The sequence below is a fragment of the Eurytemora carolleeae genome, unplaced genomic scaffold, assembly GCF_000591075.1.
Source record: "Eurytemora carolleeae unplaced genomic scaffold, Eaff_2.0 scaffold1190, whole genome shotgun sequence".
NCBI lineage: Eukaryota > Metazoa > Arthropoda > Copepoda > Calanoida > Temoridae > Eurytemora > Eurytemora carolleeae.
Window position 1 is genome coordinate 107,972 of NW_019397076.1, and position 15,975 is coordinate 123,946.

Sequence of the window (15,975 nt, forward strand, 5' to 3'; positions counted from 1 at the left end):
ACCTAAATTTCTATAATTCCTTTCCTTAACAACTTATTTTTGTAAGCTGTATTAGTTTTATCAAAAAAAAAGATATTTATTTTCATTACAACATGAATACAGTGATAACCAGAAAACTCTGGAATAGGAAGACGACTTTTAGACTCAATTTATGAATTTAAATAGTTCAATATGCAGGGGATACGGCAATTGTGCAGTGTAAACAGACCCATTTCACTTAATTTGTGATTTAATAAGTAAAACTATTTGCTTTGTAACAACATCAAATACACTTAAGTATTGCTATAAAGTCGTTTTCCTATTTCAGAGTTTTTTGGTTATCACTGTAGAAAAATAATAAGAAGGGGAACAGAAGATACAAGAATTATCATTTATTTAAGGTTAACAATATTTATTTGAAATGCATTACTTTTAGGTTTCTGCATTTGATTGAGTATTTTGATGGTTTACCAAATGGTCAAGCACAGAAGTATGCCAGTTTTGTCTCTGAAGTCTCATCCTGTATGTTGTAATTTGTAATTTCTCCAGTTGTAAAGTCTTAAAAATAAAAGGCAATTTTTATGTTAAGAATCTTTTGTTAAACAGGCAATATTTTTAATCTAAAATCCACAACAAGGTGTCCCACATCATATTTTTATCTAAAATCTACAACAGGGTGTCCCACATCATATTTTTATCTAAAATCTACAACAGGGTGTCCCACATCATATTTGTTATCTAAAATCTACAACAGGGTGTCCCATATCATATTTGTTATCTAAAATCAACTACAGGGTGTCCCCCAACCTATTTTTATCTAAAACCAACAACAGGGTGGTGTCCCACATCATATTTTTATTTAAAATCTACAACAGGGTGTCCAACCTCATATTTTTTATCCAAAATCTACAACTGGGTGTCCCACATCATATTTTTATCTAAAATCTATAACAGGGTGTCCCACATCATATTTTTATCTAAAATATACAACAGGGTGTCCCACATCATATTTTTATCTAATATCTACAACTGGGTGTCCCACATCATATTTTTATCTAAAATCTACAACAGGGTATCCCACATCATATTTGTTATCTAAAATCTACAACAGGGTGTCCCACATCATATTTGTTATCTAAAATCAACTACAGGGTGTCCCACATCATATTTTTATCTAAAACCAACTACAGGGTGGTGTCCCACATCATATTTTTATTTAAAATCTACAATAGGGTGTCCAACCTCATATTTTTTATCCAAAATCTACAACTGGGTGTCCCACATCATATTTTATCTAAAATCTACTACAGGGTGTCCCACATCATATTTCTATCTAAAATCTATAACAGGGTGTCCCATATCATATTTTTATCTAAAATCTACAACAGGGTGTCCCAAATCATATTTGTATCTAAAATTTACAACAGGGTGTCCCACATTATATTTTTTATCTAAAATCTACATTAGGGTGTCCCACATCATATTTTTATTTAAAATCTACAACAGGGTGTCCAACCTCATATTTTTTATCCAAAATCTACAACTGGGTGTCCCACATCGTATTTTTATCTAAAATCTACAACCGGGTGTCCCACATTATATTTTTATCTAAAATCTACATTAGGGTGTCCCACATCATAATTTTATCTAAAATCTGCTACAGGGTGTCCCACATTATATTTTTATCTAAAATCAGCTACAGGGTGTCCCACATCATATTTTTATCTAAAATCAACTACAGGGTGTCCCACATCATATTGTTATCTAAAATCTACTACAGGGTGTCCCACATCATATTTTTATCTAAAATCAACTACAGGGTGTCCCACATCATATTGTTATCTAAAATCTACTACAGGGTGTCCCACATCATATTTTTATCTAAAATCAACTACAGGGTGTCCCACATCATATTTTTATCTAAAATCAACTACAGGGTGCCCCACATCATATTAGGTCGTTTATAGCTCTAGATTAAGATTAAAGGGACTAATCAGTAAACTTAAAAAGAGTGAATTATTTAGAAAAAATGTTCTTGCAGAAAATACCAGGTTTTTTTTAGAATTATATGCGTATTTTTGGACGCTCTGTATGAGTAACAATTTGTAAAATTAACAGCCCTGGGTCTGCATGTTGTTTCTCTACTTAGAGTTATCATTTTATTAAAATAACATATTTACAAAATATATTACACTGCTGTCTGTATCATTTGTATTTTTATTCACATTTTGAAAATTATATGAAAACTCTATTTAACTTTAGTTTTTATTAAAAAATATCATATTTACAAAATATATTACATTTTTAAATTAACATGTTTACAACAATGCAGAATTTCTATTAAATCAATTCGAACATTTTTCTGAAATATCTGTTAAGATCTGGAACTTTTATTGTAATTATTAGAGTGCTATTACACTAAAGTCATGTTCTAGTATTGCTAAGATTGAGTCTTTGCTGATTTTAACCTGTTTATTTTTTGTAAATTCTTTATTTTGTTTCATTTCTTAAATCAAAAATCCATGTCAACCTTTATATCTACAGATCGCCATTGAAGTTGTATACTTTGTGGGAAACCCTAAAAATGAATTACTTCATTTGAAAAAATTATTATAAAGTCGACGAATATTTTACATCAAATAATTGGCAAATATGATTGTAAAAGTAAGTCGAGAATTATCCAGAAGGAAAGACGACATTTTGTCGGTAATAAATATCGTCTTAACACATGATTACTATAAAACATCAACATTTGATAAGAATCCGCAATACATTTATTCAAATGGCTTTTTCATAAAATAAAACATCACTAAACAATGAACTAATTTTATACAATATAAATCACTATGAATAAATAACATTTATCTTATTTTATATATATAAATACGTCTAGCTGAGTTCAGGTATTTACAACTTAAAACATTTGCAGCGTTAAGGGACTGAAAACAGAATTTGAAGTGGCTCTCCATTTGTAATGTGGCACGTCTGATTCACTACGGTACCCTTTCAATCTTTGTCTGATCAGTGATCATGGATATGAATATCTTTCTGGCTGAAAATTGGTTATTTTCAACTGTGTTTTCTCTGTCAAAGTGTATTAGGAATTTATAGAGTAGTGCCAATGAAGGAAACTGTTAGAACCTAACACTTTACCTTCTTGTTAATCAGATAGAGGTTTTAAGGGTACCGCTGTGAACCTGACATGCCATCTCAAAAATTACGCCTTCAGTTTCTTTAAGAATTGATTAACGGTGGAGCTATATCTCTGGACGGTATTCATATTAACTGTCTTGAAGAAAACATAAAAAAGTTGTTTTTTCACTTTTCAAGAACATAAAGAGGAAAACCATGGGATTTTAAAATACACGTGAATGGAAATTTACCAGTACTCCATGTACTAGAATCTACCTAGAAGGAGCGGATTCAATTGCTATGTACCGTCCCATTTTGACTGTGTATGTACTGTACAGCTTGCTCTAGCTAAGTAGTTCCTGTACTTGAAATGAGCCGGAATCTACTGTACATGGAGTCTTTTCATGTCGATATTAGGCCGAATGAAACTCACTATGGAGGTTATTTATGAGGAGGGGGTGGGAATTTATGAAGACTCCATTGATTCTATTCATGTTGAGATGTTGATGAAAGAAGCATCAATATGGAGTCAATCTATGAGGAGTTTAATAGAGATTTACAAGTACTCCATGAAGTCTATTTATGAGGTTCGAGTAGATGGATATTTTCAAGTACTCCTTAAATTCTAATTATGAGGAATGGTTGAAGATTTACACATACTCCATGGAGTCTATTTATCTAGTGTGTGAGGCAATTTACAAGCACTCCATGGAGTCTATGTTTAAGGAATTGATGGAGACAATGAATCATGGGAGTCTATAAAAAAGAAGGAGGGTTTTACAATGAAACCTGGGATCGTGTATATGATGAGAGGGGGAGGAGGGGTTTACAATGAAACCTGGGATCGTGTATATGATGAGAGGGGGAGGAGGGGTTTACAATGAAACCTGGGATCGTGTATTTGTTTAGGGGAGAGGAGGAGTTTAAATTGAAACCTGGGATCGTGTATTTGTTTATGGGAGAGGAGGAGTTTACATTGAAACCTGGGATCGTGTATATATTGAGGGGAGAGGAGGGGTTTACATTGAAACCTGGAATCGTGTATATGATGAGGGGGGAGGAGGGGTTTACAATGAAACCTGGGATCGTGTATACGTTGAGGGGAGAGGAGGGGTTTACAATGAAACCTGGGATCGAATATATGATGAGGGGAGAGGGGGGTTTACAGTGAAACCTGGGATCGTGTATATGTTGAGGGGAGAGGAGGGGTTTACAATGAAACCTGGGATCGTGTATATGAGGAGGGGGATGGATACCAGATACTAGATATCCTTCTTCGGATCCTTTCATTATTTGAGGCCAGAACAACTAGTAAATTTACAGAGGAGAATAAGCCCTAAAAAAAATTAAATTACATAAATTATTTTAAATTTTCTTTTTGTTCGCTCACCTGGCAAACTTGTGATAGGGTAGCAACATACAAGAGCCACACTGGGGTGATGTCAACTCCGGCTTCTAAAAGTAAAATTTATGAACAAAATTATTTAGAATTTAATTCTTAATTTTAGGCAAAAATAATCCCCAAAATACATTTGATGACATAAAAAGCTTTAAATAGGACTTTGTTTATCAAATAAAAACTATGGGATTTAGAAAAGTATCTGTAAAACATTTTCTGTTCAAAGATTAAAAAATTATATTAACTTCTTATTCTCGAGTTGTCTCACTATACAATACATATCATAAGAATAAATACTTCTTCATCATAAAATTCCGTTATTCACAGGGGGCGGAAACGTCATGTGTATGTGTCTATACCAAAAGAGTGTGTGTAAGGAATACCGAACCGAAGGCGTGTACTGTAGGTATACACAATACATAAGAATCTCGGTATTTGTACAGTCTAGGAGAGTGCATTTATTTATTGTTAATTGTTTACTTAAAAATAAGTTTAATATACATGTAGTATATTATTTATATATTTAAGTAAACACTGTAAGCCAAATTTTTATGCAAAGAATATAATTTGATAAAAGTTTACAATAAGCTAGTCGTTATTCAGGTTTAATTATAATTGACGACATTGTTCTGCAATTTCCTTGACTGTAGTCATGTTGTGTGTCTGTACCAAAAGAGTGTGTGTAAGGAATACCGAACTCGTCTGCAAAGCAGTGCGACTGGCTTTCTCATGCCAGACCAGCGCCATTTCCTTTCCCTTTATTCCTATTCCCTGGTTATTCCCCGAGAAAAGCCTCTTTTATCTATTCCTAAATCAATAGGTCAGTGTTCGAGAAATCGAACTGTCCTCGATCGATCATTTAGATATTTTTATTTACCTAAACATTCTAGAACAGTGAGTAGATATGTTGCCTCAAACCCATTACAGATCAGTCTAAACAATATTTTTTTATTAAAATGTTTTAAACTAGTGAAAATGTAATTTTTATTGACTGCATCCATTTACAGAGTGGAAGGTCTAATTCACAACGGGAACCCTTTATCTGAAGAACACTGAGGATTCAGCTAAAGTAGTTTTTTGTAAATACTGACAAATGTTTTTCTATTTTTCGACTGCATAAATCCACTGAAGCCACTTTTACAATGAAATTACTATTGAAAAAAATCAACTTTAAGCTGAAAAGGATATCTCACTCATCGAGCAGGTTTAAAGGGTACCGTTGTGAATTGAACACATTACCACAAAAACGCTACTTGCGGATTTAAAGCAGCTAAGAAGATTGAAGGAAATTTACAGAATTAAACACTTTTTAAAACAAAAAACGACGATATCTTCCACATCATTGATGTGATCAAGATTTAAAATGTTCCGTTATGAAAAAAATGTAACTTAAGAATACGTCTAGATCCTTTAAAGTCTGTTCTTTGTGTAATAACAATTTGATTTTTCTACAGAAGCGTGAAGTACCTTGGAACTTGAAGGAATAAGGACAACCCATTTAAAAGCAGAGCAAAGGTAAATTCAGTTTTATCCTGAACACCGTTATCTGAGCTTCCAGAAAAAATCATCTGTTGATGCGATCCATCCATTGAGATTCTAAAATGATTCTTATTATTAATCAAATTATTTCGTGACAACAAATGTACAGAGTTCAAAACATTTAATCAATACATGTACAAGACATGTACAATACATGTACAAAGTTCAGAACATTTAATCAATACATGTACAATACATGTACAAAGTTCAGAACATTTAATCAATTCATGTACAAGACATGTACAATACATGTACAAAGTTCAGAACATTTAATCAATACATGTACAATACATGTACAAAGTTCAGAACATTTAATCAATTCATGTAAAATACATGTACAATACATGTACAATACATGTAAAAAGTTCAGGACATTTAATCAACACATGTACAATACATGTACAATACATGTACAGAGTTCAGAACATTTAATCTTTTTAAATTAAAAGTTTCTGCTCTTGGAAATCTTGTACATACGTTTTAACCTCAAGTTGATTTTTTGGATTTTAAGTTCCATCAAAATACAATTTTAAAAAAAATTATCATTTTTAAAATTACCTAGTGAGAACTGGTGAACCCCCATCCTCTGCATCAGCTAAAACAAATGAAATTAAGTATTTAAATTATTTTTTTTTCCAAGTTCGGTCTTCGAAAATTTATAGTTTTAAATATCTAAGGTCTTCGACATTTTGTTGCAAAGTTTTAGAAATTAGAAAATCAGGGTTTGTGACAAAGACTTAATTCTTTATTTTCATTTTTGTTTGTTGTAAATGATAGTTTCTCTTTGAAGTTTCTAGAAATATTTTTAGAGAAATATTTCTAAAATATTCAAATTATGTTTTTTGAAAAAAGTTTCTTAACACGAAGAAGTTTTACCCTTCTTTAGACTGGTTGAACTAAACTTACCAATCTTTAGACAGGTTGAACTAAACTTACCGATCTTTAGACAGGTTGAACTAAACTTACCGATCTTTAGACATGTTGAACTGAACTTACCGATCTTTAGACAGGTTGAACTAAACTTACCAATCTTTAGACAGGTTGAACTAAACTTACCGATCTTTAGACTGGTTGATTTCTTTAGACAGGTTGAACTAAACTTACCAATCTTTAGACAAGTTGAACTGAACTTACCAATCTTTAGACAGGTTGAACTGAACTTACCGATCTTTAGACAGTTGAACTAAACTTACCGATCTTTAGACTGGTTGAATTAACTGGAGAAGTCTGGTCTTGTTGAACAGAACTTGAATTCTGGAGCCTGAACCTACAATAAACAATATAGTTATTAATAGTTATTGCTTCATAATCGGCTTTTAAGCATTCGTAATCCCTCCCCCTCAATCTATATAATAAAACAAGACATTCGTATATATATGTTACCTATAGCCGGCCAAACGGCTGGACCGATTGGGCAAAATTTTCTTGTGGACACTCAGGGGTGTTATAGGCTTAAAAAAATCGCAAATTTTTTTTCCTCAAAATTTTTCCGCGGACAACGCAGGGCCCTCCAGCTTGTATTTTTATAAATAAAAAATTATTTTGCTTTTGGGGGATTTTTAGATGAGAAAAGTAATGAGTGGGTAACTTTTGAATGCAACGAAATTAAATTCGAAATAAGTTAAACTCATTCAAATAGATTGAAGATTACGCTGATCTTTATATACCTTCTTGTCATACTGTAGATGATAGTGATGAGAGAGATAGAGAGTGGACCGACTAGGGTTAAACTTAACCACGGCCACCCAGCATAACTAGAAATATTGATCATAAAGATAGGGTTAAACTTAACCATGGCCACCCAGCATAACTAGAAATATTGCTCAATAAAGATAGGGTTAAACTTAACCATGGCCACCCAGCATAACTAGAAATATTGCTCAATAAAGATAGGGTTAAATTCAACCACGGTCACCCAGCATAACTAGAAATATTGCTCATAAAGATAGGGTTAAACTTAACCACGGCCACCCAGCATAACTAGAAATATTTCTCAATAAAGATAGGGTTAAATTCAACCATTCAAAAAACAGTATAACAAAAAGTAGACAAAATAAACGTAATTACCCTATAATGAACCTAAAACAATTCCACGTATTGTGAAGGTTAGAGCCTCAGTTAATTAATTGATTTTCAATTAAAGACTTATTCTATACTGTCACACAAATAAGATAGGTCAACAAGAAAAAAGTATTTCGTCTCCCAACCAACACCNAAATGCCGGAAATAATAAACTGAGATGTGTATGTTAAAAATTTAAAGTCTTAAAATAAATTTGTGAGAAATAAGCAAAGTTTTTCACCTTACATACTGTCTATTATTCCACAGAGAGCTTTGCTGGATTAAAGTCCTAAAAAATATCAAATAATGTACACCAAATCATATCTTTAGAGTTGTTTCTCTACTTGTTTTACACTAGCTAACAGTGGTTTTAGTCCAACTTTCTTTAGTTTACACTGGTTTACACTGGTTTACACTGGTTTACACTGGTTTACACTGGTTTACAATGATTTACACAGGTTTACATTGGTTTACACTGGTTTACACTGGTTTACACTGGTTTACACTGGTTTATACTGTTTTTTACTGGTTTACACTGGTTTACACTAGTTTACACTGGTTTACCCTGGCTTACACTGGTTTACACTGGTTTTCACTGTTTACACTGGTTTACATTGGTTTACACTGATTTACACTGCTAAACTTACTGAATATGAATTCCGCAGTTGCACTCCCTAAAGTCCCAGCAAAGTGTGGAGATTTTAGTCTCGAGGAACTTTCCATAGTTGACGATGAGAGATACAGCCACCAGTCCCAGTAAGATAATCCAACCCTGATCCAAACATTAAGCTTAATCCGGAGTTTAATCTAAGCTGTTTCTTCAAACCTGTCTAATTGCTCTGTTTATCAATTTTTAAAATTGTTTTTCGTTAATAATAATTTTTTTTCATTATTTTTAGTTAATTATATCAAGTTCTTAAAGGAATTAAATTTTTGTCACAAAATCAAATTGTCTTTTCCCTATATCTTTACAACCTTATAGTGTAAATCTTCTATATTTACATTTCAAAGGTCTACGACAGCAGGTTGCTAATATAAAAGGATTAGAAAATTAGAGATTGTTGTATATACTTAGTTTCTATCCTAAAAAAAAATATATTCTTACCTTGACTTGTGTGCCTGTTACAGAGATGAGAAGTAGGGCAAGTCGGAGATAGACTGATAATGTTTGAAACACCCTGACAAGAAAATAAATTAAAACACCCTGAGACCAAATTTAAAGAATTTGAGCCACGGCTTAAATTTGAGACGCAGCTCAAATATGGTTGGTTCCCCCATCTCTAATATCATGAGATTTCCCATTTAATTTTTTCTGTTCAATTTTCTTTTTTCTTCTTGCCAATTGTTTCTTGTTTCTTGTTTCTTTGAGGCCTCTCCAAATAGTTCCTTTAATATCAAGTTTTGGAGCAGGTAGGAAAGAGATAAGGAGGTTTGTAGGTGGAAGGGTATAGGGGATTGCTCCCTGTTTTCCTTCTATTATACTCTTTCCGAGTTAAGCGGCATTAAGGAACCCCATAACTGCCCCCCTTACGCAAAATGGGGAGTTGTAAGCCCTAAAGCCCCATTGAGAGGAATCTTCCACAGCAGTCCAGTCCTCACAGCTGGTCGAGTAAAAAACTGGTATTGTTGTGCAAGGCTTGTATACCCATCAGGGATTAGACTCTTTCTTTCAGTTACACCAGGCTGAAGATGAAGTCTTGTTTTGTTCTATGTTCATTCCTTGTTTCCCCGGTAGGATACGAGATGGGCAACTAAGTGCAGTGCTCAACCAAACTGTAAAGCCGGGACCGCTAAAGAGAGTTCTGCTCTCTTCTGAGGGCGGTAGGCAACTGTGTAGTAAAAACTTAATTTCTTTAGTTCTCGTCGTTTATAACAGCCTCAAAAAATATGCATATTGCATTAATTTAGATTTGTGCAAACCAATTTCTTTCACAATACATCAACCTTAACAAGGAAATTAATGCAAAGGCTGAGAATTTTTTGTAAACATCCAGATGGTTATGAAAAAACCAAATTAGAAGAAAAAATCCTAAACATCATTCAGAACATAGCGTCCACCATTTTGCGTTTACCTGTGAAAAGGGTAAATCAAGACTGGGAAGATTTTCAGGAGAAATGGCGGGAAAATATCGTACTTTAGCTTGACCAGCTCCAGGGACGACAGTAGTAAGTAGAAACTAAAAAATAAAAACAATTTGAATTTTGAAACTTACAAATCAGTTTCTAAGATTTAATGTGTTTTGAGACTTAGGAACTTAAAGAATAGTGTCTTTGACCAAAGAAACTTAAAAACGAATTTCTGAGATCTGAGAAACTCTAAACCTGAGATATGAGTACCTTTTTGAGGAACATAAACCCGGTTTCTAATATGTTGAGAACTCACAGTGATCCAAAAGTTGCAAGCTTCCATGCAAAAATTGATGAGAGTTTTCACAATTACTTTTAAAAAACCAAAGCTAAAACTAGTGCTTTATATGTCTAAAATAAACATACCTGGGGCTGTAAAAAAGTGAAGTGAGTTTGTGAGTAAAAATCAAAGGCGTTGCGATACTTTAAAGTTGACCCGGTCTTAAAAATTGACGCACTTTTACATAGCAGTCTGGTTCTTTGTGAACCAGATTTAACAACTATTTATCTCATCATTACAGGGAGGCAATAGGGAATAGGGCTACAATTTATACAGGAAGGAATATTACATTGCCGAGGTTTCCCAAGACTTTGTAAGGTCCTAAAGCATCAAGAGCGTAGCGAGGGATGCAAAGGGACCCAACTAGGTCGAGGGAAGCCAAGGCAATGTAATTTTCTCTCCTATATGTGTTGCCTCACGTTAATGTAGAGATATGTAAGTTTTCAAACTTTTAAACAAATTTTATGGAGATATTTCCACTTCTTAAAATATAATATTTTAATTTACATCAAAATCTACCCTTTTCAGGATTTAAAAACTGTAAATCTTTTTAGTTTTGTAATTCATATTTTTGAGTTCAAAAATCAAATCTAATTATTGTTTTCTGAGTTGTAAACCCGCAACTTCTTGGCAGAAAAAATCGCAATTAATTAGATTGCATCCCTAGGGTTGCAATCTAACATTGCTGCCCTGGATTCAGGTTTGCACGGTAAATATATTAGGGATTCAATCAATGTCATAATTTCGTTCAAAAGTTGGAAAAAAAGTTAAAAGACGGTTTTGAGAACGTTTTATTTTAACCCCAAATTGTATTTACCTGTCGGAGCAGAGAATTGATTTTGAGAGCCATGTTTTGTATTCCCTCATGTAGAGATGTGTGATCATGTTTCCAGCTATCCCGGCAGCAGAGAGAATACAAAGCAGAACACAGACGACATTCGAGACCTGAATAAGATATTCTACATATCTGCGGTCACGAATCAACCAGACAGGATACAGCGTTGACGCGGACTGCCTGTCCATGTAGCCCGGGCGCGATTTACTGATTTGGAGCTGCATATATTGCTGTATATTTCGTGATAATCAATCAATCGAGATGAATAATTTGGGGTTATCGTATATGTTGTACGAGGAAGGGAAGGCAACCTCCCACGCAAGCTTCCGAACCTCATTTTACCTATTTGCGGCAGTGCGCGTCCCCATAGGCCTTCCGAACCTTCCCCAAACAGTCTTTCGGGAATAATCTTCCGTTTATAATCGTCAATTTTTGCTTAAAACGGGACTAATTCGATAATTTAAGCACGGTAGTCAATCTACATAGTATCCTTAACATTTAAATAATACTTTTCTTTTCTTTTTTTACAATCAAAGATCGGGCTGGAAAATAGGTAAAATGAGGTTCGGAAGCTGTGCAGGGGAGGTTTCCTTCCCTCCCTCGCACAAAATCGTCGCAAAAGTTATTATTTTTTAATTGTACATTTTTCTATTGCAGCTTTGAGCTATTCTAACCAACTGTGGAAATAATTATTTTTAATACATGTCGAAATTTTAAAGGAATCATTTTGCTTTGCTTTTTAAGTTAACCTAGTACATAATACTAAAAATTGTTGCTTTTATAGTAATTTATTAAAAATTTTCTTTAACTTTTATTTTAAGTATTTAAGTATGGTTTAAGAGCTTAGGTTGCAGGTCAGGACAGGATATCATTTATTTAAAAGAAACTCGGGAATAATAAATTTCCATGTTATATGGGGGGGGGGGGGGTTACTTGCAAGCTTTTTCTGCTTGTTTTCAGCCATTTTCCAGCGTTAAAATCACCTCGGCATAGAATTCTAAAGAGAGCCCTTCAAGACTTCTCCGAGCTATTCGATCCAAGCATTCACCAAGCATATGAACGTGTTCACTAAAAATGACAAAACTAAACAATTTTTTCAATTTATGTAATTATCTAAGTAACATTGAGAAAGATCTAGTTATTTTTCCTATTTTGATTTAAATCAAAAAATCTCGGATATCTCATTCCTTCATGAAAAGAAAATGGTTTAATGGGTCCCGTTGTGAATGTTTAAATTTGGTGTCAGTTGAAATTTCGGATATAATCCTTTTAAAGAATATAATTCGGATATAATCCATTTAAAGAATATAATTCGGATATAATACGTTTAAACAATATAATTCGGATATAATCCCTTTAAAGAATATAATTCGGATATAACCCCTTTAAAGAATATAATTCGGATATAATCCCTTTAAAGAATATAATTCGGATATAATCCCTTTAAAAAATATAATTCGGGTATAATACGTTTAAACAATATAATTCGGATATTATCCCTTTAAAGAATATAAACTTAGATTTTTTACCCCGGATCCTCTGGATTGTTTTCTTGTGCCAGCACTTGGAGTTCACCATTCAAATAATAATAATAATAATAATAATAATAATAATAATAATAATAACAATAATAATAATAATAATAATAATGATAATAATAATAATAATAATAATTGTAATAAAAATGAATAAGTCACCTCAACAGCATTGATTGACAAGTTAAGATCTGTTTTGGCAGTGCAAGTGCTAAATTAAAGAAAACAAATTATTTTATGAAATGAACTTGAATAGAATATGAAATCTGTCAAAATTAAGAATATTGTTTAGATGAAATCTCTATATTTATAATTAAAATCATTTTATTGTTATGCTGTAAGATTTTGAAAATAATTAATGTTGTTAAAAGGTCAAGTTTCTGAACAGGAACAGAACAGAACAAAAACTGGTAAAACTAAATATTTTGTTTCGGCCATTTCTGACGATTTTTTTTATCGAGGGTGGATAGGGGGGGGGGAGGGGGATTATTGATAATTGATCTCCTATAGCCATTATAGAACCATGTATACTTCATCCAAACAAAAATTGAAGTAAAACTTTTTTACAATATAAACACCAAAGGGATCAAACTTTTTTTTTCGATTAAGTTTACTTATTTTGCCATAGACATTTCTAAAGTACGCTTTATGTCACTTTATAATTTATAAAGAAATGAAAATCCTACTCCCCCCCCCCTGGTTTTTGTCACAATACTCCTGTTAAAATGCATTTATCTTGTGTTTCATGTTGAGAAAGGACAAAACTAATATATTCTGATAATCTTTTCACTTACAAACATTTTGTTTTGATTTATAACGATTTCAATTTAGAATTACTTTTCCCGTTCATATATTCGGAAGAAAAACATATATTTTATAGCAAAATCACAAGAAAGCACAGTGGTTTCACGATAATCTAAATATATAAATAGATTCTAACAAGCATAAAGAAAAGATTTAGGGGCGCCACAAAACCTCAATTTATTCAGAGTAGCGCGTTGAAAAATCCTATTTAAAGAGTTTTAATGAAATAACGATAAACTTGTTGTGAGAGTTAACATCCTAATAATGGACAACCATGACTGAATTATAGATAATTCACGATAAATGTATTTTTTTTGTTAGCCTGGAATTTTCCATGTACAAGCAAATCCTTCTAAACATATTTAACTTGAAGATAAACAAACATTTGATTCAAGTGAAGAAGAAAGAGGGTCAGGTGCTTAAAGTCCCTGTAAACATGGGAATTAGAAGATTACTTATAAATCCTCGTTGACCTCCGAAATGTAATAAAAAAAGGCATGTCTGGCTTTTCAAAATTGGGCCTATCTTGTTTGTATCTTGGTATCTTATGATTTGACGGAGATTTTTAGAAAATCCAAACTGGAGGAGCTAAGAGATCACAGAGTATCAGGGATCTCGCATAAATTGGACCTTCAGCGGAATCCTACAATAACTGGTTAGAAAATGACGCGCAGATCAAAGACGATTCTGAAGTGTTTATTGGGATGCACCGGATCAAGATTAGAAATATGTAAACGTAAAAAATACCTGTCAAGAATGCTGCAATCTGTGAAGCACGAATTCATTTCAGAAAGAAAAAAATTTAACTAATAAAATTTTTTTTATTTGATTTTTTTTTTCAGAAAATATGAGTATTGATTCATAGTGTAGTTTAGTTGAGAGTTTACCATCAACTAATATTTTCTACTCTCTGACTGAAGTCCGTCTCTCTTATTTCTCTTTTTCATTCTGTAACGGGCCTCTTCTCTTCCTTGTTTGACTGTCAGTCTGCCTTTATCTATCTTTCTATCTATCTATTTAAGAAAACGAAAATAGGCTGGATTCTGGAAGACGACTACTCCATACCTAGATTAAAGGAAATTTGTAGAAGAAACAAGAAGAAAAAAAGAAATCAGTGAAAACATCTATCATAATTATAGTAAAACCTAAAACTATATCTATCCAGGAATAATATTTCTATCAAGAATGTTGATCATGTGATTGTAAGAGACGAGTTATTGTCTAGTTAATACTCTGACAAACGTGAGAGTTTAGAATTATATTTTTCTAAAATGTGATGGAAGGATCGATGTCTGCAGTATGTAAATAAGAATAGTTATGATTGACGTGTGAGTGCAAAAAATCATCGGAAAAGCAACAAGGTATTAGTTTTATTAGTTATGTATAGAAAAATCATTTTTTGTATTAATATATACACGCACCTCTACCCCTTTAGTAAAAGTAAATTTAACCCATATGAAGCACAAAGTCTGACCGCGTCAACCTTGTTGCATCGGCTAGTCCTATCCATAGAGCTAGGTACAGTACAAACTGGGACCAGAAAGGTTGACCCGGCTTGGAAATTCAAATGTACTACGACTGGTTGTGATTTGATGGGTGAAGAGAAAGATAAGAAAGCAAATCCCGCCAGAGAAACAAGATTGTTAATATGTTCCTGTATTGGATATGGGTATTACAATCTCTGAAACCTGTCAACCTTTCAACTTTTCAATTGGATAATTTGTTTCTTACCGTTACAAGATGTATGTGTGGTACCAATTTGGTTAGATCTGTAGTAAATGCATCCAGGTACAGTTTCACTTAGCTATCAATGCTAAACCCGGACACAATATCGTCAGCTATCAATGTCAACCAGGACAAGAGCTCGTAATCGATCAACGCCAAACCAATGGGCATGATCACCTATCAATGTCTACACGGACACAAGCACGTAATCGATCAACGCCAAACCAATGGGCGTGATCAGCTATCAATGTCTACACGGACACAAGCACTTCATCGATCAATGTCAAACCAATAGGCGCCATAGCTATCAACATTTTACAGGACAATCTAAATCTAAGATTTCACACAACCTTGAAATATTGAAACTAGGAAAGTTTAAACTTTAGTGTTTAATTTGTATGAAAAATATCTTGGCACATAGAATAGACATTGAAGAAACTAGTATTAGTAGAATTAGTAGAAAGGAAGAAAAAGAGAATTTTATAAATATATAAACTTTGTTGCATAAAGAAGAAAACTAAATATCTGTCATTGAATATTGACAATCTATCATTTATAT

General features: G+C 33.0%; 2 protein-coding genes across 2 annotated transcripts; both read right to left on the reverse strand.

Annotated features, from left to right (window-relative positions):
* Positions 1-2,741: 2,741 nt before the first annotated feature.
* On the reverse strand, positions 2,742-7,938 carry LOC111711645 (uncharacterized). Its single transcript, XM_023486036.1, has 7 exons — positions 7,717-7,938; positions 7,243-7,316; positions 6,608-6,644; positions 5,978-6,106; positions 5,388-5,443; positions 4,502-4,566; positions 2,742-4,447 (listed from the first exon to the last, which is right to left on the reverse strand). Exons 1-7 carry the CDS (start codon positions 7,842-7,844, stop codon positions 4,322-4,324), a joined length of 615 nt encoding a protein of 204 aa, XP_023341804.1. The 5' UTR covers positions 7,845-7,938; the 3' UTR covers positions 2,742-4,321.
* Positions 7,939-8,347: 409 nt separating this feature from the next.
* On the reverse strand, positions 8,348-12,415 carry LOC111711642 (uncharacterized). The gene is made up of 6 exons (XM_023486034.1): positions 12,336-12,415; positions 11,335-11,462; positions 10,183-10,287; positions 9,216-9,288; positions 8,758-8,882; positions 8,348-8,399 (listed from the first exon to the last, which is right to left on the reverse strand). The coding sequence occupies exons 1-6, from the start codon at positions 12,405-12,407 to the stop codon at positions 8,348-8,350; spliced, it is 555 nt and encodes a 184-aa protein (XP_023341802.1). The 5' UTR covers positions 12,408-12,415.
* Between the last annotated feature and the right edge of the window lie 3,560 nt (positions 12,416-15,975).